The following is a 23,336-nucleotide window of genomic DNA, read 5'->3' as shown; positions in this document are numbered from 1 at the left end:
TAAATTATGTCCCTATCACAATGTTTGGCGCCAATATTTTATTTGCAAATAAAGGTGCTTTTTTTTCAGTTTTGCGTCTATCCCTAATTACAAGCCCATAATTTATAAAGTAACAGTGCTATACCCTCTTGATATAAATATTTAAAGATTTCAGTCCCTAAGGTAACTATTTCAGTTTTTTTTTATTGTAATTTTTTTTAATTAATTTTAATATTACAAAAAAAAATATTGGTAACAATTGGGGAGTGTGGGAGTTAATGAGTTAAAATTAATAGTGAAAATAATGTATTTGTATGTGAAAAATGTTTTTGGGTGTAGTACTACTTTTTGGCCACAAGATGACATTTTTTTTGCAGGCGTCCTACAAGCGTCGGAAGGGAGGCTGGGAAACTGAGTTTTTTCACAATGATCGCGCTGCTTCTCATAGAAGCATGCCGATCATTGCGGGGGCAGAGATCAACGAACGGGAATAAATTTTCCCGTTCATTGATCTCCGGGCAAGCGGGCAGCGGCGTGCACGATGGCGGGGGTGCGCGCACGTTGCGAGCAGGAGCGCGGACAGCGGCGGTAGCGGCGGGGGGTGCGTATATCTACGCTCCGGGCAGAGAACTCAACTCCAAAGGAGCGTAGATATACTGTACTCGGGCGGCGAAGTGGTTAATGCAACGAAATGCATGCAACCATGCATTGCGATTCAGTCGTGAATTGAAACACATGTTTGGAAACATCAGACAGTGCAGTCTATGCACTTCTGATGTCCCTGCGATAGCGCATTGCGCTGTGTTTCCAAAAGCGCGTCTAAAATTGCGCAGGTGGAAACGAGCCCTAAAGGCTCGAACACACGCTTGACTAAAGTCAGCTAAGGCGGCCATTAACTACCACCTCAGCCAACTATCAAGGTTGATGGTCCTGCAAGCCATCCGCCTGGCAGATCAACTAAGCATACAGATGGCCAACTTCTTTGAAGACGTCGCTCCCTGCCTGCAGTGTGACGTCATGCACACATCACTCCGTCATCCCTTTGCCAGCTACACAGCTGATACCCTTACTTACTGGCCTGCCGAGTGATGTTGTCCAAGGGGATCAGCATCAATCAAATATGTAAAAACACAAAGACATGTCGGGGTGAGGAAAGATTTTACAACAAACACTGGCTAGATAATTTATAAATAAATATTGTAAGAAAAAAAAGGCAATTTTATTCATTATGTTATTTTCACTACAGTCCCTCTTTAACTGGTGGCAAAATATAAGGTTAGCAAAGTGTAAGGTTAGAATTAAGCATAGCTTAGAGCAGTGGTCCTCAAACTAAGGCCCATGGGCCGAATGCAGGCGCGGAGCTAGGGGGGGTCGGGGTAGGACAAGTGCCCCGGGGCGCCGGGTCCCCAAGGGCGCCCAGCTGAGCTTCGGTTTTTTTTTTGCGGAGGGGTGAGGGGAGCAGCGCAGAGAAGAGGGAGAGCTGTGCGGACGGTGGGGAAGGGGGGCCATATCCCCCCTCCTTCCCTCACCTTAGGTGCTCTCCCTCGCTTGCGTCTCCCCTCCAATGTCCGGGTGGCTGGCAGCGGCGGGCGGAACTCACCTCCGTCTCGCTCCAGCGCCGGCCGGAAGTTCGGGTGCGCAGCCGGCGCTGCGAGAGACGGAGGTAAGTTCCGCTCGGCGCTGCCAGCCACTGGACATTGGAGGGGAGACGCAAGCGAGGGAGAGCAGCTCTTCTCTGCGCTGCTCCCCTCCTGCTGGGGAGGGGGACACCTGGCTACCTACTCTGGGCACCTATACCCCTGGCTACCTACTCTGGGCACATATACCCCTGGCTACCTACTCTGGGCACATATACCCCTGCCTACATATATTGGGCACATATACCCCTAACTACATATACTAGGCATATACCCCTGGCTACCTACTCTGGGCACATATACCCCTGGCTACCTACTCTGGGCACATATACCCCTGCCTACATATATTGGGCACATATACCCCTAACTACATATACTGGGCATATATACCCCTGGCTACATATACTGGGCACATATACCCCTGACTATATATACTGGGCACATATTATACCCCTGGCTACATATACTGGGCACATATAACCCTGACTACATATACTGGGCACATATACCCCTGGCTACATATATTGGGCACATATACCCCTGGCTACACATACTGGGCACATATACCCCTGACTACATATACTGGGCACATACACCCCTGACTATATATACTGGGCACATATACCCCTGACTATATATACTGGGCACATATACCCCTGGCTACATATACTGGGCACATATACCTCTGGCTACATATACTGGGGACACATACCTCTGCCTACATATACTGGGCACATATTCCCCTGGCTACCTGTTCTGTGGACATCTCTACCCCTGGCTACCTGTTCTGGGGACATCTATACTGCTGACCACCTATTCTGGGGACACCTATAGACCTGGGGCTACCTATTTTTGGGGAAGCACTGCTGTCAGATTGTGTATTTTGGGGAACTGCTGCCAGGTGAGAGGTGTCTACCATATTAAGGGGGCATTCTGCCTATTTATGTGAAATGCTGTCTATTTATGTGCCTCATGACTGCTGAATTTGTCTTGTTGGGGGCCTCATGGTTACTGAATTTGTCTTGTTGGGGGCCTCATGATTTGTTGGGGGCCTCAAGATCGCTGAATTTGTCTTGTTAGGGGCCTCATGATTGCTGAATTTGTCTTGTTGGGGGCCTCATGATTGCTAAATTTGTCTTGTTGGGGGCCTCATGATTGCTGAGTTGGTCATGTTGGGGGCCTCATGTTTGCTCATGATTGCGGAATTTGTCTTGATGGGGGGGGCTCATGATTGCTGAATTTGTCTTGGAACATGCTGGAAGGTACATACTGAGGGAGGGTGGGTGAGCGTGAGCCTGCTAACCTCCATGTACATTGGGCTCCACCCATAACCACGCCCACATTTGGCCACGCCCCTTCACCTTAGGGGGCGCATTAATAGTCTTTGTCCCCGGGCGCTGCAAACCCTAGCTACGCCTCTGGCCGAATGCGGCCCCTGGAGGCTTTTTTAACGGCCCTCCACACACAAAATGTACTACTTATAAATGTGGCACCGGTGCTGGCACCACGTTTCTACATGGAAGCCAGCAAGAAGGAATTCACTGACTTCCAATCCAATTCCGCATTAGGTGGCATTGCTGTCTAATTGTATGGCAGGTTGTCACCGTATGCTTCACTGTCTGGTGCCCAAAAACATTGTGGTAGTGGTGGTGGTTGTGGGGGGGAGGGTTGGTTAGAGGTAATATAAATGCAGTCCTTGCAATTACTGGGGAAAGGGGGTTGTTTTGGGGGGACTTTTGAAAATATAGTATGTATTTTGAACACTGATTGCTTTGCATGTGGGGGATTGTGTTTCAGGCGCTGTTTACACTACCTAGGTTCCATGTAATGTTTTTCTACATCATTTTATGTACACTCCGGCCCTCCAGCAGTCTAAAGTATGTTGACCCGGCCCTTGACTAAAAAAGTTTGGGGACCCCTGGCTTAGAGGGGAAGGTTTGTTTTGCAGGTAGGTAAGGGGTCATGTAACTGATTGGCATGGTTAGGGCTTTTATTTTACTAGAGTACTCGTGGGGGATTATAAACTGTATAATGCTAAGCTATGGGTATAGGTAGAAGAGTAGCTGCTGTCACATGTCTGATGAAATAAAACAAGCTGTTTGTGTACTTACTGATTTTCTCAATAGCGACAGTTCCTTCACCAAACATGCATAGAGCTGAATGGACCATTTTGCGATGAAATTTCCAGCTGGGACTGTAGTCTCCAAATGCAATGTCCTTGGCATCTCGTGTCAAGATATCTGTAGTCACCTTGATAGCAAAGAGATATTTTAGAAATTAAACACTGCAGGCACGGTTGTAACCCCTATAGACCTCATATGGAGTATATATTATTATTATTATTATTATTATTATTTATTGTATTTATAAAGCGCCAACATATTACGCAGCGCTGAACATTACTTTAGGTTACAGACAATATTTAGGGGTGACATACAGCAATATGACAATACAGGAATACAAGAAAACCAGATCACACACCATAGTATGAGTACCAGGTAATGCTTAGTCAGTCACTGGATGGGAGCATGGAGATTAGGCAAGTTAGGTTCACTCAGATGCATAGCATGGGTTCACAGTAATGGAGGTGCAAGATCAGGTAGGACACAAAAGGAGGAGGACCCTGCCCAAAGGCTTACAATCTAGAGGGAGAGGTAAGGACATGAATGGTAGGGGACCAGAGTTCAGCTGTAGGTTTAGAGCACTTGTGAGGGGTGGTAGGCCAGAGTGAAAAGGTGAGTTTTGAGGGCTTTCTTGAAGATGTTGAAGGAGGGGGCTGCCCTAATGGGTGGAGGTAGGGAGTTCCATAGTGTTGGAGCAGCTCTTGAGAAGTCCTGGAGGCGTGCATGGGACTGGGTGATTCGGGGGGCGGTTAGGCGAAGTTCATTGGAAGAGCGGAGTGAGCGGCTAGGTGTGTACCTCTGAGTAAGATCGGAAATGTAGGTTGGACAGGTTTTGTGGACAGATTTGTAGGTCAGACACAGTATCTTGAATCTGATTCTGGACTGGATAGGAAGCCAGTGGAGGGATTCTAGGAGCGGATCCGCCGTGGTGGATATATATATAATCTTCTTGCTTGGCCAGTTCTTATAGTCCCATCCCATTTGCTGTCGAGGTAGCCAGGTATATTTGCCCCATTATAGGTAGCCAGATATAGGTGTCCCCAGTATAGCTATCCATGTATAGGTGCCCTTAGTATAGGTAGCCAGGTATAGGCACCCCCAGTATAAGTAGCCAGGTATAGGTGCCCCCAGTATAAGTAGCCAGGTATAGGTGCCCCCAGTTTGGATAGCCAGGTACTGGCGCCCCCAGTTTGGATAGCCAGGTACAGGTGCCCCCAGTATAGGTAGCCAGGTATAAGTGACTCCAGTATAGGTAGCCAGGTATAGGTAGCCAGGTGGGAAGGATGCACATGCAGAGCAGGTTACGATACTTACATTGCCGGGATCCAAGTGGCACGTGGATCATAGCAATATATTTGTTCTTCATATCTTGTTCTGCATGCGCTCGCTGTTCCCTCTCCATGCAGCTGCATCCCAGCCAGGCAATGCCCCACCTCGACTCACCCCATAGAAAGGGGCCTGGAGCTGAGTCTAATAATAATGAAAGGAATCTGGTGATGCTGCAGTGCTGGCTACAAAGACTTCCTCTCCCTATCAGCTGTCCATAGCATCTCAGCTAACATTACAGCGCTGCTGTTTCTACCAATTTTAACTCCACTAGTTAGTGCTGTCCACCATTAGTCTATGGGGTGTTTGAACTGTCAGAAATAGTTCAAAGACAGCAGGGATAAGTCCACATACACCACCAACTACCGAAAACTGCAGCAGGGACCCCCTGTGCTTTTTTTTCATCAGAACTGCTTAAAGGGAATTGAGCTAAGTAACAATTACATTGAAATTGTGGTTCATTGAGGTTTTGTAACACTGTATACTACTGAGTGGTTAGTGGGAGCACCATTACCTACAAAGGGCTGCTTGTGTAGCCCCCTGTCCCTGTGAGAGACACCACGCTGAACTCAGCAAGCCACACTATAAAGGACCCGTGTACGGAGTTTGCTCCCGGCCACAATGCATGCCAGGAGCTGTAGTATGTACATCTCCCTGACAGGTACACACATCTACAGACTACAGCTCCCGGAATGCATTGCAGCCAGGGCCGGAGCTACCATAGGAAAAAATAGGCAGTTGCCCCAGGGCCCCAGAGCCTTTAGGGGCCCCCAAGTTGTCCCTCTCCATCTGAACTGTTGCTCCCCAGGGACACTGCAGTCTGTTAAGTTGGGGGATGATTGGGGGAGGGTCAGCAGCCAGCTCAGGGGCCCAGGAGGGAAATTTGGCTGCAACAAAGGGCCTCTGATGACGCTTTTTGGTCAGGGTGGTGTCTGTTGGGGGGCCCCCAGGCTAATCTTGCCCTAGGGCCCCATTGTTACTTGAACCGGCCCTGATTGCAGCATCCATCTCCCAGCATGCATTGTGGCTAGGAGCAGGATCCAGGCAGGTCCTTTGAAGTGCGGACAGGATGGCGACTTTCACAGGGGACATCTCCCCCTAACCCCAGCGGCATACAGTGTTGCAAACCTCCCTTATGGGGAGGTTCAAGGCTTGTTCACATCTAGGGTGTTTTGTGTCTTTTTCAAGCACCAGCGATTTTGAAAATGGCCTTAAAAACATTTGTGCAATGGCTCCCTATGAGAATGTTCATATCTGAGCGATTCGTTTCCGATCCGCTCAGCAAAGCGCTGCCTGTACCATTTTTGAGGTGTTTCCCCTCAATGGAAGGTATAGGGAGATTGCAAAACGCTTGAAAAAGCGCTTTGCATAGCGATTTCCCAGGCACTTTTAAGAATAAGTACCTTGTATTTATTTTTTTCCGGTTCAAAGAGTTCACTTCCTGACTGACATCAGGAAGTGAAAAAACAAATCGCTCTGCAAAAGCGCTTATAAAAGTGCTTTCTAAAAACTGCAGCGCCCAACCGAGCGCCGGGAGGAGAAAAGAAAATTCACTCCTTAAAATCGAAAATCGCGTATGTTTGTGCAACTTCGATTTTAGATGTGAACAAAGTCAGTGGGTTTTTTTTTTTTTTTTTTGGGTGGTGCTCAGTTCCCTTTAATTCTTCATGGCATCCCTCAGAACGTTAGTGGGAGGCCCCGTGAAACCTTCAATAAGTAGTTATGCTCCTGAATAGAATACAGATTGTGAGCTCCACTGAGGGACAGTTAGGGTCCTTTCACACTTACCACATTCCATCGCGACCTGCAACAATGCAGCATCCTGTCACAGAAGTAGTGATAGCCCTATGGGCTATGGCATTGATCATAGTAGGGCGCAGTGTGGTGGGTCCCAAAGCAGTAACATACTGCATGCAGTGCATCAACAGTGTATGCACGTTTACCACATAAGTGAGGCATATTTTCATTGTACTGTATGCCTCCATGTATGGCTGCATTGCAACAGAAAGGTAGAAGTGTTAAAGGGGCATAAATGATAGGCGTTTTTCAATGCGTTGCAGAAAATATTAGTGCTATGTAAATACATACTGTACATACGGTAATAAACTTTATGTAAAAAAAAAAATTCCAGTAACCCTCATCTGCAAACAGAGCTGAAAACACAGGAATTGAACTGAACTGAAGCTCAGTTGACACTGAACTTGACACTGAAAAGACCAATTAAAGAGTTGTCTCTGTCCCCATCGGTAGCCCTACTGGTAGATAAAGATTTGTTGCCTTTCTGGTCAGTTTTAGCCATTCAGTGGCTGGATAGTGTACTGGATAAGGGCTCTGCCTTTGACATTGGGGAGCAGGGTTCAAATCCTGGATAGGGTCAGTACCTATTCAGTAAGGAGTTCAAGGCAAGAATACCTTAAGGGGCCCATACACTGGTTACTTTCAGCCAATGATCAATTCTATAGAAATCAGAAATTGATTCTATCAAATTCCCTATTATTTCGATTGATTTGATCTATCTGACAGGATGGAAAATCTAGGTCGATCTGCTGCCAGAGTTGCATTGAATCTAATGGTCCAATAATGCATTTAGATCGATTTCCAATAGATTTCAGAATTAAATCTATTGGAAATCTGTTCTTAAGGTGGCCATACACTGGTCGATGTGCCATTAGATCAACCAGCTGACAGATCCCTATCTGATCGAATCTGATCAGAGAGGGATCGTATAGCTGCCTTTACTGCAAACAGATTGTGAATCGATTTCAGCCTGAAACCGATTCACCATCTGCTGAGCTGCTCCTGCCGCCTGTCCCCCCGTATACATTACCTGACGCTGGCTCCCGGGCATCTTCTCCGCATTGCACGGCTCTGTTCCAGCTCCATTACGGCGCTTCCTGTGTTACTCCGTGACCAGGAAGTTCAAATAGAGCGCCCTCTACTTGAACTTCCTGGTCACTGCAGTGACACAGGAAGCGCCGGGATGGATGGAGCCGGAACAGAGCCGTGCAGCACGGAGAAGATGCCCGGGAGCCAGCCTCAGGTAATGTATACTTGATCGGATCGGCCGCCGCTAGCGACGCGCACTTTACCCGCGGGCGATCGAGGGTAATTTCCCGCACGGCGTGATCGACGGACCGATCCGATTTCGGGAGGAAATCGGATCGGCGGCTGCGTTTACCGCGAACGATTGGCAGCAGATTCGATCCCAGGATCGAATCTGCTGTCGAAACAGCCGGGAATCGAGCCAGTGTATGGCCTGCTTTAGTGTGTGACACACATCAGATAGATTCCTGTCAGATTCAACTTGACAGGCATCTGACAGAAATCTATCTGATGGTCGAATCTGCTGCAAATCTAGAAGTGTATGGCCACCTTAACACTGCAGGGTGGCAGATCAGGTGTTTCTGACATTATTTGTTTCTTAGCTGCATGCTTGTTTCTGGTGTTATTCAGACACTACTGCAGCCAAACAGATCAGCAGGGCTGCCAGGCAACTGGTATTGATTAAAAGTAAATAAATATGACAGACTCCATTTTCTTCTCACTACAGTTGTTCTGTAAGGTGCCCATTAACAGTGAAATTTTTAATGAACAATCGTTTTTTATCAGATCATTTGTAGTGTATTGTATAAGTACAGCAAAGCTTGCTGGACCCAGTTGATCCTGAAAGATCACATTATTGATCATTTTCCACTGGTTGATCAACATTGCAGATTTTTTTTTAATACATATAATCACAGCTGGTTTCAATATCAGGAATAGTTTTTAAACTTTAATGCTGTGAATCGATTAAATACCATCTTTTCTGTAGAACTGAATGATCTGATAAAATAAAGATTGTTCACTAAAAATTGCAGCACTAATGGGCACTTTTACACCACCTACCACAGTTATTGCACCTCCTTACCTAATTAACCCACTTGCAATATATTCATAGGTATGTACACATACAATTTTTATTGGCCAATCACTGACCAATTTTACCAACTCCGTGTAGTATGAGGACCAACAGATTTAGAATACTATGAACAGATTGTGTAGGTAAACTCCCCTACTACATGAAAGTAGTAAACTGTGATTGGCCAATCAAATTTGGATGTGTGTATGCGCCCTTAGCAGTGTGGCTGTTGTTAGAGTCTCACATCAGCGCTAATATATTAATGCAAGTGCAAAGAAAACTGGTGCAAAATGCAAGTACAAAAAAAAATAATTAAGAAGCCAGTCAGGTTCCAACTGTTAGGGCTCGTTTCCACTATTGCGGTGCGGAATCACCTGGATTCCACCGCTGATGAAATCGCATGCAGGTGCGGTTTTTTACGCGTTATTTTACGCGATTACGCATGCGGTTAGGCTATATGCGTTTTTAACCATGTCACTGCCTGTGTTAATTTACATTGGATCCTATGCGGAATCGCATGCGGAATCGCGTAAAAACGCGTAAGAAAAACACATGCGATTTCCCTATTAAATACATTGCCTGCGATTCGCATGCATTCTACTCGCAGGCGAATTCTGCGGCTCTTTTGTGCGTTTTTTTTTCTCAACAACGCTACAGTGGAAACAGGCCCATCCACTTGCATTACATGTGCGAATCCACATGCGTTGGACGCATGCGGATTCGCGATAGTGGAAATGAGCCCTTAAATGGACCAAATATTCTGATTGGTTGCTCTGGCCATTGGGTCCACAACCCTTGTATTTTTTATATATACAGTATGTAGCACAAAGCGTATTACATTCTGGAGCCCCAAACAAAGGAATTATTTTGTTACCCTAAACACATACATTTCTAGCAGAAATCATTATCATAATCATAATCATAATCATATAGCTGGGCAGCATGGTGGCGTAGTGGTTAGTGTTCTTGCCTTGCAACGCTGGGTTGCCAGTTCAAATCCCAGCCAGGTCAACATCTGCAAGGAGTTTGTATGTTCTCTGCGTGGGTTTCCTCTGGGTACTCTGGTTTCCTCCCACATCCCAAAAACATACTTAAGTTAATTGACTTCCCCCTAATTTGGCCCTAGACTACAATATGTACACTACACAATACATACATAGGACTATGGTAGGGATTAGATTGTGAGCCCCTCAGAGGGACAGTTAAGTGACAAAAACAATATATACCGTACATACTCTGTACAGTGCTGTGGAAGATGTTGGTGCTATATAAATACTAAATAATAATAATATAGCTAAGCACAGCAAAATAGTTTTTGGACATCACAAACCAAGAATGGGACTTAAAGGGAACCTGAGGTGAGAGGGATATGGAGGCTGACATGTTTATTTCCTTTTAAATAATGCACAATGCCTGGCTGTCCTGCTGATTCTCTGCCTCTATAGACCCTGAACAAGCATGTAGATCAGATGTCTATGACAAATCTGTCAATATTAGCTGCATGCTTGTTTCAGGTGTGTAATTTAGACCCTACTGAGCTGAAAGATCAGCAGGATAGCCAGGTAACTGGTATTGTTTAAAAGGAAATAAATATGGCAGCTTCCACAGGTCTCACACCTCGGGTTCCTTTTAAAGACGTGCCTGTTTCCCAGGTTACGCATCTCTGCTGTGGGTAATACTCACGGTGCGGGGTCTCCCAGCAAACGTTTTGCCCTTCTTCAGCAGGACCTCCCTGGCATCCTCATGGTTGTTGACTATAACTACATAGTGGGAGCCCATCATGAAGGAGAAGAGGCTTCCATACTTCTTTTGCAGGTTACAGAAGAGGATGTGCGGAGGCAGGTGGCTCCCAAGGTGAAGCAAGCTCCCAATTACAGGCAATGATGGTAAGCTCTTGGGGTACTTTACATCTCTTTTGCTCCTCAATCTTATTCTCCAGAAGGAGATGAGGACTAGCACTGAGACTAGAAGCAAAGCACCGCCAAGCCACACAATCATGCTGGAGTCTTCCTTACCCTGAAGTGATAACTTCAGCGTTCTTGCCAAATAAATAAAGTGGGGGGGTTTCCTCACTGCCAATCACAGCTCACTGATAATTTGTCCCAAGGCTGCCTGAAGTACATCATCGTCTCTTCCTCTTATAAGAATTATAATTCGTCCCCATAGAAAAGAAAGGCTGCAAAAAGAAATCCCAAGTTTCTGTTTTATTATTCTTAATAATATGTGCATCTGCAGTTGTTAAAATTATTCATGTTTTTTTGGCACGCCTAGGCACTGGATCTGTTGTCAGATTCCAGAGTTCTGCAGATATTTTTCCAGAGAAAAGCATTTGTCACCACATTACCAAATTTTAGCCTCGGGAATCAGAGGATGAGGGTAGCAAAGAGTCCAAAATTCAAGCAGAATTGATCTCCGACCCGTTACAGCAAAGTCAAGGCGAAACTTTCCAGCATTAACCAATTACAAATCAGGTCTGAAGGGGTCTGTGTGCGAAATAAAAGCATCAGGAAATTTGGACACCGGGTAATAGCCGATAGTAGAATATCGGTAGCATTTACTGATATCCCATTTTCCACATTTTTGATAGCAAAATATTGGTAAATGTTACTAATATTTTACTACAGCTAAATCTAACCATACTCTCACACAGATCCCTGCCCACTTAAATGCCTAACCCCAACCACAACCTCACTGACGTCTAACCTTAAAACTCCCCTTCCTGACACCTAACCTTAGCAAACCCCCTTGGCACAAACCCCATTCCTGACAACTAACCTTAGCAAACCCCCCTGGCACAAACCCTCTTCCTGACAACTAACCTTAAAGGGAACCTAAACTGAGAAGGTATGACTTTTTCATTTTAAAATAATACCAGTTGCCTGGCAGCCCTGCTGATCCTGTGTCTCTAATACTTTTTGCCACAGCCCCTCAACAAGCATGCAGAGCAGGTGCTCTGACTGAAGTCAGACTGGATTAGCTGCATGCTTGTTTCGGGGGTTGTGATTCAGCCACTGCAGCAGCCAAAGAGATTAGCAGGACTGACTAGCAACTGGTATTGTTTAAAAGGAAACATCCATATCTCTTTCAGTTAAGGTTCTCTTTAACAAACCCCCTTGGCATAAACCCCCTTCCCGACACCTAATCTTAACTGCCCCCTCCTTCTGCCGCAGCTAACTGAAAATACCGGAGGCGCCCATACAAATATTGTTTATGGGTGTAAATTTGTGCGCTAGGTCCACCAGATATGTAAATTGTGGCTGCAAGATAGCAGGCGCCAGCTATCTAAATTTCCACCCATAAACAATATTTGTATGGGCGCCTAAACTTCCATGCTGCCTCCGGTGCCCACAGTCCCTGTTTACCTAGGTGCCCTAGTTCTAGGAAGTGTAAGTGGGCTATTGAGAGCTTCCACTTCCTGAGAGCTGGGGCACACCGATCGGCTTTTTGAGCGTTTCTGCAGCCGCTTACGGCTGCGGATACGCTTGGTCAATGTATCTCAATGGGGTGGTTCACACTAGAGTGGGAGGCGTTTTGCTGAAACGCATACTCCCGGGGTGAGGCATTTTTTGGATTGTGGAGGCGGTTTTGCCTCCAATGTAAAGTATAGGAAAAACGCAAACCGCTCTGAAAAACGGCAGTTCAGAGCGGTTTTGCAGGCGTTTTTGTTACAGAAGCTGGTTAGTAACAGCTTTACCGTAACAATATATGAAATCTACTACACCAAAAAACGCTTCACAAAACCAAAAAATGCTAGCTGAAACGCTACAGAAAAATAAGAAAAAGCGTTTCAAAATCTGCTAGCATTTTGCGGATCTGCTAGCGGGTTTTGGTGTGCACCGGGCCTGACAGTGTATGAATATATGTACACATGTTTATTTCATTTTGTTTGCATTGTACAGTTGTCTCATTTATCCAGCACAGACGAGGATTGCCTGTTGCAGGATATGTGTTTGTTGCTGTAGCTTAAGAAGACAAGCAACTGGCATTAAAATGAAAACTAACCACCCCCACCACCCCCCTCCGTTGTGCACAGTTGCAGCAATCACTTAGAAAATCCTCAAGCCGCCAGTCTGCCTTAGTCTTGTAGCTCCCAGCAGCTTTCCATCGTCCTCCGTACATGACACGCGCCACGTGACCCGATGCAGGTCAGGTGATACGCAGAGGAGCCATACAAGGACGCCAAAAAGCCACTGGGACCTACAGGAGTGAAAAAGAACGGTGCCTGGAGGATCCGTAAGTAGCTTCTGATGTGCACAACTCTGCAACTGTTGGAAGAAATAACTCCAGTCCATTCTCCCTTGCTAGGCATGCTGGTTGGTAGAGATGTTGCAAACCTCCGATTTTCGGTTCGCAAACCGGGTTCGCGAACTTCCGCGGAGGGTTCGGTTCGCGGAAAAGTTCGCGAACCGCAATAGACTTCAATGGGGAGGCGAACTTTGAAAAATAGAAAAAATTATGCTGGCCACAAAAGTGATGGAAAAGATGTTTCAAGGGGTCTAACACCTGGAGAGGGGCATGGCGGAGTGGGATACATGCCAAAAGTCCCGGGGAAAAATCTGGATGTGACGCAAAGCAGCGTTTTAAGGGAAGAAATCACATTGAATGCTAAATTGCAGGCCTAACGTGCTCTCAAACATCTTGCATGTGTATATGTTACGGCCAGAACCCGTAGTGTGGCCACTTCTAGTTCTGGCAGGCCACTTCGGGTTCTGGCCGGCCAATGTGCGAAGTGGCCGCAGCGCAGCGGCCAATGTTAGAAATGGAATGTTACGCCGTCTCGCTGCGGCCAAATTGATGACAACTTGCATAATTTAATGAAATATAGCCGGCGGCAATGTAATAGATGAAGCCGCCGGCTTTCGCACTGCCTCTCTCCTCCCCCGCCTCCCTCCTCTCCCCGCCTCCCATACAATAAGTAGCAGCCGGGGACATGCAGCCGGAGAGTCGTTCGTCGCGGCAGGGGCAGCAGAGCGGGGAGGCTGCAGACATTGCTTCTGCCAGCACCCGCTCTGCAGGAACGGCAGGATTCCCCTGCCGCGACGAATGACTCTCGGGGACACGCGTGTCCCCGCCGGCTGCTACTTATTGTATGGGAGGCGGGGCGATCGGGGAGAGGAGGAGACAGTGCGAAAGCCGGCGGCTTCATCTATTACATTGCCACCGGCTATATTTCATTAAATTAAGCAACTTGTCATCAATTTGGCCGCAGCGAGACGGCGTAACATTCCATTTCTAACATTGGCCGCTGCGCTGCGGCCACTTCGCACATTGGCCGGCCAGAACCCGAAGTGGCTGGCCAGAACTAGAAGTGGCCACACTTCGGGTTCTGGGAGTAACATATACATCAATCAGGGAGTGTAATTAGAGTATTGCTTCACACTGACACACCAAACTCACTGTGTAATGCACCGCAAACAGCTGTTTGTGTAGTGACGGCCATGCTGGACTACTGCGCAACATGGCGAGATTGCTCTTCCTCACTCAATGATGTCAGGTAATGTGTGACTTCCTTCTCAACTTTCCATGGCATTGTTAAAAAGCTTACGTTTTGTTTTTAAATTACATTTTCTACTTGCTGTGTACTTGTTCAGTACCGCTACAATGAGAATCCTGTGGAGGCGGGCAAGTCTGCCATTGTGACCCCGGGTAATGGCCGGGGAATGAGGGGTTTGAATCAGGTGAGGAGCTTGAGCAACGGCTACCACTACACATCCAAGGAGGGCAGCGGGCAGGCATGCACGCCCGCCCGCCCCGAGGTAGTGACCAAAAATAACAATACAAAAGGAGGACTTTCGAGGCCCTGCTGTGTATTTGAAATGAATGTACTTTAAATCCTTTAACGAGAACCAGTTATGGCGGGCAAAGATGACACCACATTCCTTTCACGAGAATCATATGGAGGCGGGCAAGTCTGCAATTTGTGACCCCGGGTAATGGCCGGGGAATGAGGGATGGAATCCGGTATGGAGCCTGAGAAACGGCTACCACTACACATCCAAGGAGGGCAGCAGGCAGGCATGCACGCCCGCCCCCGAGGTAGTGACCAAAAATAACAATACAGGAGGCGGACTTTCGAGGCCCTGCTGTGTATTTGAAATGAATTAACTTTAAACCCTTTAACGGGAATCCGTTATGGAGGGCAAGTCTGACATTGTCACCGCGGGGAATGAAGGTTGGATTCCGGCCCGAAGTGGGAGCCTGCTGAGACCCATGCTGTAGCTGCCCTGACCGTGCTTTGCAGACCAGACATCTGTGGTCAGATGGACCCTTGAGCCAGCGGAAGACAAACCAAGTTGAAAGCATTTGCCAAGAATGTTTTACGGAGGGCAAGTTTTTTTGCCCTTTTTTTAAATTTTTTGAAAATGATAGATGGTTGTATTTTTAAATTGTTTGAAAGTTTAGATGGTTGTATTTTTAAATTGTTTGAAAGTTTAGATGGTTGTATTTTTAAATTGTTTGAAAGTTTAGATGGTTGTATTTTTAAATTGTTTGAAAGTTTAGATGGTTGTATTTTTAAATTGTTTAAAAGTGTATCCATTCTTCCTCCCCCCAGCCACGAACAATACCATGGGAACGTGGAGCAGCAGAAGCCCCCTGTGACGGCTGCCGCGGTTGTTCTCCACGGCTTGTCTTTTGAGGGGTGCTGCTTTTCCTCAGGTGTTCTTGCCATAGCTGTTTGTGCCTTCTCTCCAGGTGCCTTCGTAAGGCACTTGTCCCTACGTGAGAGTTGGCCTTCCACGGCTCAATTTTTGCTGGCAGAGACAACAGATGGCTTTGCTCCGATCTGAGACACACACGTGAAAAAATTTCCAAACCGCTGAACCCCCCTGGGGTGATGGCGCTACGGTGGCATCAGCAACTGACGTTGAAGGGCATGTTGGCTGGCTGGCCATAGCTGGTGATACATGGCGCCGGACACTGCCCCCAGCTGTTTCTGAGGACGAGCTCCCTCTGCTTCTATCATGGAGTCGTCTCCTCCTACTCCTCTCTGACTCCTCCTCTGAACTGTCCCCCTGGTCATCTCCTCTACCGGGAACATATGTGGTATCCGTATAATCGTCATCATAATCCTTCTGGCCAGCTGCGCTTTCCTCAGACACCTCCTCAAGTGCACCAACTTCAGGTGGTCCACCATCATCCCCATCCACACACGTTACATCCATACTATCGCCACCTAACTCAGACGTATGAGGTGGTGTACCTGCGCCTTCTTGTTGTTGTTGCAGTAGTGGCTGGGAATCAGTGATTTCACCACCACCACCGAATAACTTCTGCGAAGTGTCAAATGCAGCAGGTGTGGTGCTTGTTGTAGCGCTGGTGGCTGCGGGAGATGAGGTGTTCTGTGTTAAATACTCGAGCACCTCCTCACGATTTTGGGAAGTGATGGCACGTGCCTTCTTCTGAGCACTGTATTTTGGGGCAGGTCCGCACGAAATCACAGCAACACCACCTCGCACAGCCACAGACCTGCCGGTGCCTGGTGGCCTTCCTCTGGGTCTGCCTCTACCTCTACCTCTTCCTCTACCTGGTTTGTCCATTTTGTCCATCTCGGGGGTATGCTAGCTATATGCAGTGAGGTGGGTTCTCACTCAACACAACAGGTAGTTAGATGCAGTGAGCTGGGTTCACTGAACACAACAGGTAGTTAGATGCAGTGAGCTGGGTTCACTGAACAGTAAAGGTACTTAAGATGCAGTGAGGTGGGTTCTCACTCAACACAACAGGTAGTTAGATGCAGTGAGGTGGCCAGGTGGGTTCTCACTCAACACAACAGGTAGTTAGATGCAGTGAGCTGGGTTCACTCAACACAACGCTAGGTATATGCAGTGATGAGGTGGGTTAGGTAAACACAACAGGTACTGGGTAGTTAGATGCAGTGAGCTGGGTTCACTGAACAGTAAAGGTACTTAAGATGCAGTGAGGTGGGTTCTCACTCAACACAACAGGTAGTTAGATGCAGTGAGCTGGGTTCACTCAACACAACGCTAGGTATATGCAATGATGAGGTGGGTTAAGTAAACACAACAGGTACTGGGTAGTTAGATGCAGTGAGCTGGGTTCACTGAACAGTAAAGGTACTTAAGATGCAGTGAGGTGGGTTCTCACTCAACACAACAGGTAGTTAGATGCAGTGAGGTGGCCAGGTGGGTTCACACTCAACACAACAGGTAGTTAGATGCAGTGAGCTGGGTTCACTCAACACAACGCTAGGTATATGCAGTGATGAGGTGGGTTAAGTAAACACAACAGGTACTGGGTAGTTAGATGCAGTGAGCTGGGTTCACTGAACGGTAAAGGTACTTAAGATGCAGTGAGGTGGGTACTCACTCAACACAACAGGTAGTTAGATGCAGTGGGGTGGCCAGGTGGGTTCTCACTCAACACAACAGGTAGTTAGATGCAGTGAGCTGGGTTCACTGAACAGTAAAGGTACTTAAGATGCAGTGAGGTGGGTTCTCACTCAACACAACAGGTAGTTAGATGCAGTGAGGTGGCCAGGTGGGTTCACACTCAACACAACAGGTAGTTAGATGCAGTGAGCTGGGTTCACTCAACACAACGCTAGGTATATGCAGTGATGAGGTGCGTTAAGTAAACACAACAGGTACTGGGTAGTTAGATGCAGTGAGCTGGGTTCACTGAACAGTAAAGGTACTTAAGATGCAGTGAGGTGGGTTCTCACTCAACACAACAGGTAGTTAGATGCAGTGAGGTGGCCAGGTGGGTTCTCACTCAACACAACAGGTAGTTAGATGCAGTGAGCTGGGTTCACTGAACAGTAAAGGTACTTAAGATGCAGTGAGTTGGGTTCTCACTCAACACAACAGGTAGTTAGATGCAGTGAGGTGGCCAGGTGGGTTCACACTCAACACAACAGGTAGTTAGATGCAGTGAGCTGGGTTCACTCAACACAACGCTAGGTATATGCAGTGATGAGGTGGGTTAAGTAAACACAACAGGTACTGGGTAGTTAGATGCAGTGAGCTGGGTTCACTGAACAGTAAAGGTACTTAAGATGCAGTGAGGTGGGTTCTCACTCAACACAACAGGTAGTTAGATGCAGTGAGGTGGCCAGGTGTGTTCACACTCAACACAACAGGTAGTTAGATGCAGTGAGCTGGGTTCACTCAACACAACGCTAGGTATATGCAGTGATGAGGTGGGTTAAGTAAACACAACAGGTACTGGGTAGTTAGATGCAGTGAGCTGGGTTCACTGAACAGTAAAGGTACTTAAGATGCAGTGAGGTGGGTTCTCACTCAATACAACAGGTAGTTAGATGCAGTGAGATGGCCAGGTGGGTTCTCACTCAACACAACAGGTAGTTAGATGCAGTGAGCTGGGTTCACTCAACACAACGCTAGGTATATGCAGTGATGAGGTGGGTTAGGTAAACACAACAGGTACTGGGTAGTTAGATGCAGTGAGCTGGGTTCACTCAACACAAAGCTAGGTATATGCAGTGATGAGGTGGGTTAAAGGGATACTGTAGGGGAGTCGGGGGAAAATGAGTTGAACTTACCCGAAGCTTCTAATGGTCCCCCGCAGACATCCTGTGTTGGCGCAGCCACTCACCGATGCTCCGGCCCCGCCTCCAGTTCACTTCTGGAATTTCTGACTTTAAAGTCAGAAAACCACTGCGCCTGCACGCCCGTGTCCTCGCTCCCGCTGATGTCACCAGGAGTGTACTGCGCAGACACAGACCATAGTGGGCCTGCGCTGTGCGCTCTTGGTGACATCAGCGGGATCGAGGACACGGCAACGCAGGCGCAGTGGTTTTCTGACTTTAAAGTCAGAAATTCCAGAAGTGAACTGGAGGCGGGGCCGGAGCATCGGTGAGTGGCTGCGCCAACACAGGATGTCTGCGGGGGACCATTAGAAGCCCCGGGTAAGTTCAACTCATTTTCCCCCGACCCCCCTACAGTATCCCTTTAAGTAAACACAACAGGTACTGTGGTATATGCAGTACTGGGTAGTACAATGTGCAGCTCCCTGTCACACACACAGGTAGTCACTGAATGTGCTGGGCTGCTGGCAGTGGCACACACAATATCAATTAGCAAGGCTGTGCATGCAACAAAAGTGTCAGTTTGACACACAGAAAAAAAATGTACAGGATGAGCTCTGAAAAGAGCTGTTGCTGGGTGCTTTAAAAGCAATAATAATCAGTCAGGAGAAAGCAAAGCAGCCTAGAACCTAAATAATCTGTCCCTAGGAGAAAAAGTCTGCAGCAGCTGTCCCTTTCCTCTCTCTAGCAGGCACACGAGTGAGGCTAATGGCCGCCGGACCCTGCCTTATATAAGGGGGGGTGGGGCTCCAGGGCTTAGTGTAGCCTGAATGGCTACAATGTGCCTGCTGACTGTGATGCAGAGGGTCAAAGTTGACCCTCATAGTGCATTATGGGGCGAATCGAACTTCCGCAAAAGTTCGCCTGGTGCAGGCGAACGCGAACCCTCTAAGTTCGCCTGGAACCGTTCGCCGGCGACCCGTTCGCTACATCTACTGGTTGGTTGAGACTGCCGGATGACGTCTGAATTCTGGTAAAATAGTTACATAGTTACATAGTTATTATGGTTGAAAAAAGACATACGTCCATCGAGTTCAACCAGTACAAAGTACAACTCCAGCCTGCTCCCTCACATATCCCTGTTGATGGGACTTTATTGTATGGGACTTTACTGTATTTATGTTGCTGAAAACACATCTAAGTCCTCATATATACTCAAAGTTTGAATTCTGATTCAGATATTATGGACCACTGTTCAATCAAATTCCCCCATCTAGCAAATCGGAGAGCTTAAATCTGATTCTGTGAGAAAAAAAGGGTTTTACAGCCCAAAATTCCGTCTTAAAATGTTTGATCACATAACTTTAGGAATGTTTGAATGCTCTGATGGATTTTCGCTATCCAGTAAGTGTCAATTTCCAATTTTGTCATTTACTATTGAGCTATTTTTTGCCGATGTACGATATGATGCAGAAACTGCATTTCTGAATGTAAACATCTGCATTCTCTGATTAACCTAATACTTCTGGGTCTTCGGATTGTCTTAAAATTTCCGAGTCTCGGTAATGTAGTATTCCGCGGATTTCCAATTTCTGCATACTGATTTATGCCGTAGAAAGTTTGGAACTTGGAAGCTCATACCTACACGTGACCACAAAAATAGAGTGGACTTTGTGGGGATGGCTGACTAAATCTGGGTTCCATCATCTGTGCTCTTTAGACTGCAAGATGACAGATGACTTGGAGAATGAATGATTGCTGCTATAGCTCCTTTCACACCAAATATCTGTCTTTGGCCCAGTGCATACCAAAAACCTCGAGCAGATCTGCAAAACGCTAGAGGTTTTTGAAGCAGATTTGGGCTGGTGCACACCGAGCGGGTTTTCTTGCGTTTTTACAGCCGCTTGCGTCTGTGGATACGCTAGGGTAATGTATTTCAATGGGGTGGTTCACACCAGAGCGGGAGGCGTTTTGCTGAAACGCATACTCCCGGGCTGAGGCATTTTTTGGATTTCGGAGGCGTTTCTGCCTCCAATGTAAAGTATAGGGAAAACGTAAACCGCTCTGAAAAACGCCAGTTCAGAGCGGTTTTGCAGGCATTTTTGTTACAGAAGCTGTTCAGTAACAGCTTTACTGTAACAATATATGAAATCTACTACACCAAAAACGCTACCCAAAACCGCAAAACACTAGCTGAAATGATTCATAAAAATAAGAAAAAGCGTTTCAAAAACCGCTAGTGTTTTGCGGATCTGCTATCGGTTTTTGGTGTGCACCAGGCCTACGAGGGCTGGTGCACACCGAGCGGCTTTTTCAGCGTGGATACGCTTGGTCAATGTATCTCAATGGGGTGGTTCACACCAGAGCGGGAGACGTTTTGCAGAAACGCATACTCCCGGGGTGAGGCATTTTTTGGATTGTGGATGCGTTTCTGCCTCAATGTTAAGTATAGGAAAAACGCAAACCGCTCTGAAAAATGGCAGTTCAGAGTGGTTTTACAGGCATTTTTGTTACAGAAGCTGTTCAGTAACAGCTTTACTGTAACAATATCTGAAATCTACTACACCAAAAACGCTTCACAAAACCGCAAAATGCTAGCTGAAACGCTACAGAAAAATAACAAAAAGCGTTTCAAAATCTGCTAGCATTTTGCGGATCTACTAGCGGGTTTTGGTGTGCACCGGGCCTCAGAGCGATTCTAGGCATGTTTAGAGAGGTTTTCTAAACATGCCTAGCATTTTTTGGAGCGTTTTTGTGTAGCAGATTACAAATATTGTTACAGTAAAAGCTGTTACTGAACAGCTTCTGTAACAAAAACGCCTGGAAAAGCGCTCTGATCTAGCGTTTTCAGAGCTGTTTTCCACTTTCCTATACTTTAATATTGAGGCAGAAACGCCTCAGAAATCTAAAAACTGCTGCAGTCCCCGAGTTTGCGTTTGTGGAAAAAATGAACCGCTCTGGTGTGCACCATCCCATTCACTTTCATTAGCCAAGCGGTTTTCCCCCTGCAAGCGTTTTAAAAAACGCCCCAGAACCACTCTGGTGTGCACCAGCCCTTTGTGTGATTTGAGGTAAAAGGACCTGCTGAGTGCTGACAGTGCTACATTGTGGACTAAAAATGTTTTTGTTTTGTTAAAGTGGATCTCCGCTGTAGGTTCCAAAGTGAAAAAGAGTGGCTGACTTCTTCATTAAGCAGCAGGGATGCTCAGTGGTAGCTCTGGAATGCAGCATACTGTGGCTGGTACTGCACTACTACTTTTCTCTTCACCTCTTTTCTCTGAGATAGGCTGGCTCAGTTGCACAGGTAAAAGAAGAGTACCTCTCAGGCCACACTATGAGGCTCCTCCCACCCACAGATGACACAATCTCTTAGCAGTCTTTGCAAAGGCAGGAAACACTTTTTCAGAAATGGAGCGTAGCTAGCCAAAAAAAATTATTTTATAGGACAAGTGGTCAGTTTTTAGAAAACATTTTCTGCTACTCTGTTCTGTCTCTACCAGGGCTGGATTTACACTTCAGGAGCTTGTAGGCACAGATTCTAGCGCACTAAACTCAGCCCCTCAACAAAGGCAACACACCCAATCCCGGCCCTTTTTTTCTTATAACATAAAGAACTAAATGTACATGAACCTAGCAATGGTGTAAACCAACGAGTGGGCTTGCCCAGCCAAATCTTGGACAAGGCCCCCTATACTTTAATAATAAAAAAAATATAATATATATATATATATATATATATATATATATATATATATATATATAGCCCTAGTTACCATACAAAACAGGCTACACAAAATCAGAGGCAGGGCTACCCACAACTAAGTCGCCAGGTTACATTGCCTCAAGCCCAACCCCCACCAAGATGAGAGGAGCAGGCTGCAAATGACTGTGTGTGGCCAGAGTGACACACGGTGCAGTTACTTAGCATCAACAAAAAAAAAATTCATGTTGCATGCGAGTTCAAATGTGACTCCATGTGGTGGACACCTCCATACTGTAAGCTGCTGGCAGATGTTCTGCAGGTGCAGGGAGGATACAATACCTACAATGCCCACCACGCTAGTCTCACTTTCTCTGGAGGCACTGATTAAGCCTTGGATCTCTGCCCTTAACTAAGTACCTGCGGCTGCCAGACTGGAGCTGAGTGGTGAATAACATCACCCTCCAGCTCTGCTGAGAGAGAAGACATTGGGGAAGGGAGGGGAGCCGCCTCTGTCACATAAGGCGCCTGTAGGCATGCGCCTACAGTGCCTTATGGTAAATCCGGCCCTGGTCTCTACTTCTACTGCCTGTGCTGATAGTGTGGGTTTTATTTTTACTCCGGAGGTTGACTTTAATGAGGAACTCCAGTGAAAACAATGTAATAAAAAAAGTGCTTCCTTTTTACAATAATTATGTATAAATGATTTAGTCAGTGTTTGTCCATTGTAAAATCTTTTAAATCCCTGATTTACATTCGGACATTTATGACATGGTGACATTTTTACTGCTGGCAGGTGATGTAGCTGCTGCATGCTTTTTTGGCCGTTGGAAACAGCTGTAAACAGCTATTTCCCACACTGTAACAGGGTTCACAGACAGGAAACTGCCAGAAGTACCTCGGTACGCAGAGCTTCTTGTGGGAGGGGTTTCACCACAATATCAGTCATACAGCGCCCCCTGATGGTCTGTTTGTGAAAAGGAATAGATTTCTCATGTAAAAGGGGGTATCAGCTACTGACTGGGATAAAGTTCAATTCTTGGTCAGAGTTTCTCTTTAAGTGTACTAAACTGCTAAAACCTGCCCAGCCCACCCACCCTTGTGTCACACTGTACCTCGGCTTAGTAAGCCCTACCTAGCTTCAGCAAGCCCTTATAAGCCCCAC

General features: G+C 46.7%; 1 protein-coding gene across 1 annotated transcript in view; it reads right to left on the bottom strand.

The window, feature by feature from the left end:
* CYP17A1 (cytochrome P450 family 17 subfamily A member 1) overlaps positions 1-10,996 on the bottom strand; it is a 55,366-nt gene extending 44,370 nt beyond the window's left edge. Inside the window, exons 1-2 of the mRNA XM_068257530.1 lie at positions 10,647-10,996; positions 3,728-3,866 (exon numbers count right to left, since the gene is read on the bottom strand). Of these exons, the coding sequence (XP_068113631.1) occupies positions 3,728-3,866; positions 10,647-10,961 (454 nt within the window). The 5' untranslated portion in view covers positions 10,962-10,996. The remainder of the gene's footprint in view (positions 1-3,727; positions 3,867-10,646) is intronic.
* Positions 10,997-23,336: the final 12,340 nt, after the last annotated feature.

This window comes from Hyperolius riggenbachi, chromosome 10, assembly GCF_040937935.1.
Source record: "Hyperolius riggenbachi isolate aHypRig1 chromosome 10, aHypRig1.pri, whole genome shotgun sequence".
Lineage (NCBI taxonomy): Eukaryota > Metazoa > Chordata > Amphibia > Anura > Hyperoliidae > Hyperolius > Hyperolius riggenbachi.
The sequence above is the reverse complement of the archived record's forward strand: the minus strand, read 5'-3'. Positions and strand labels throughout refer to the sequence as shown.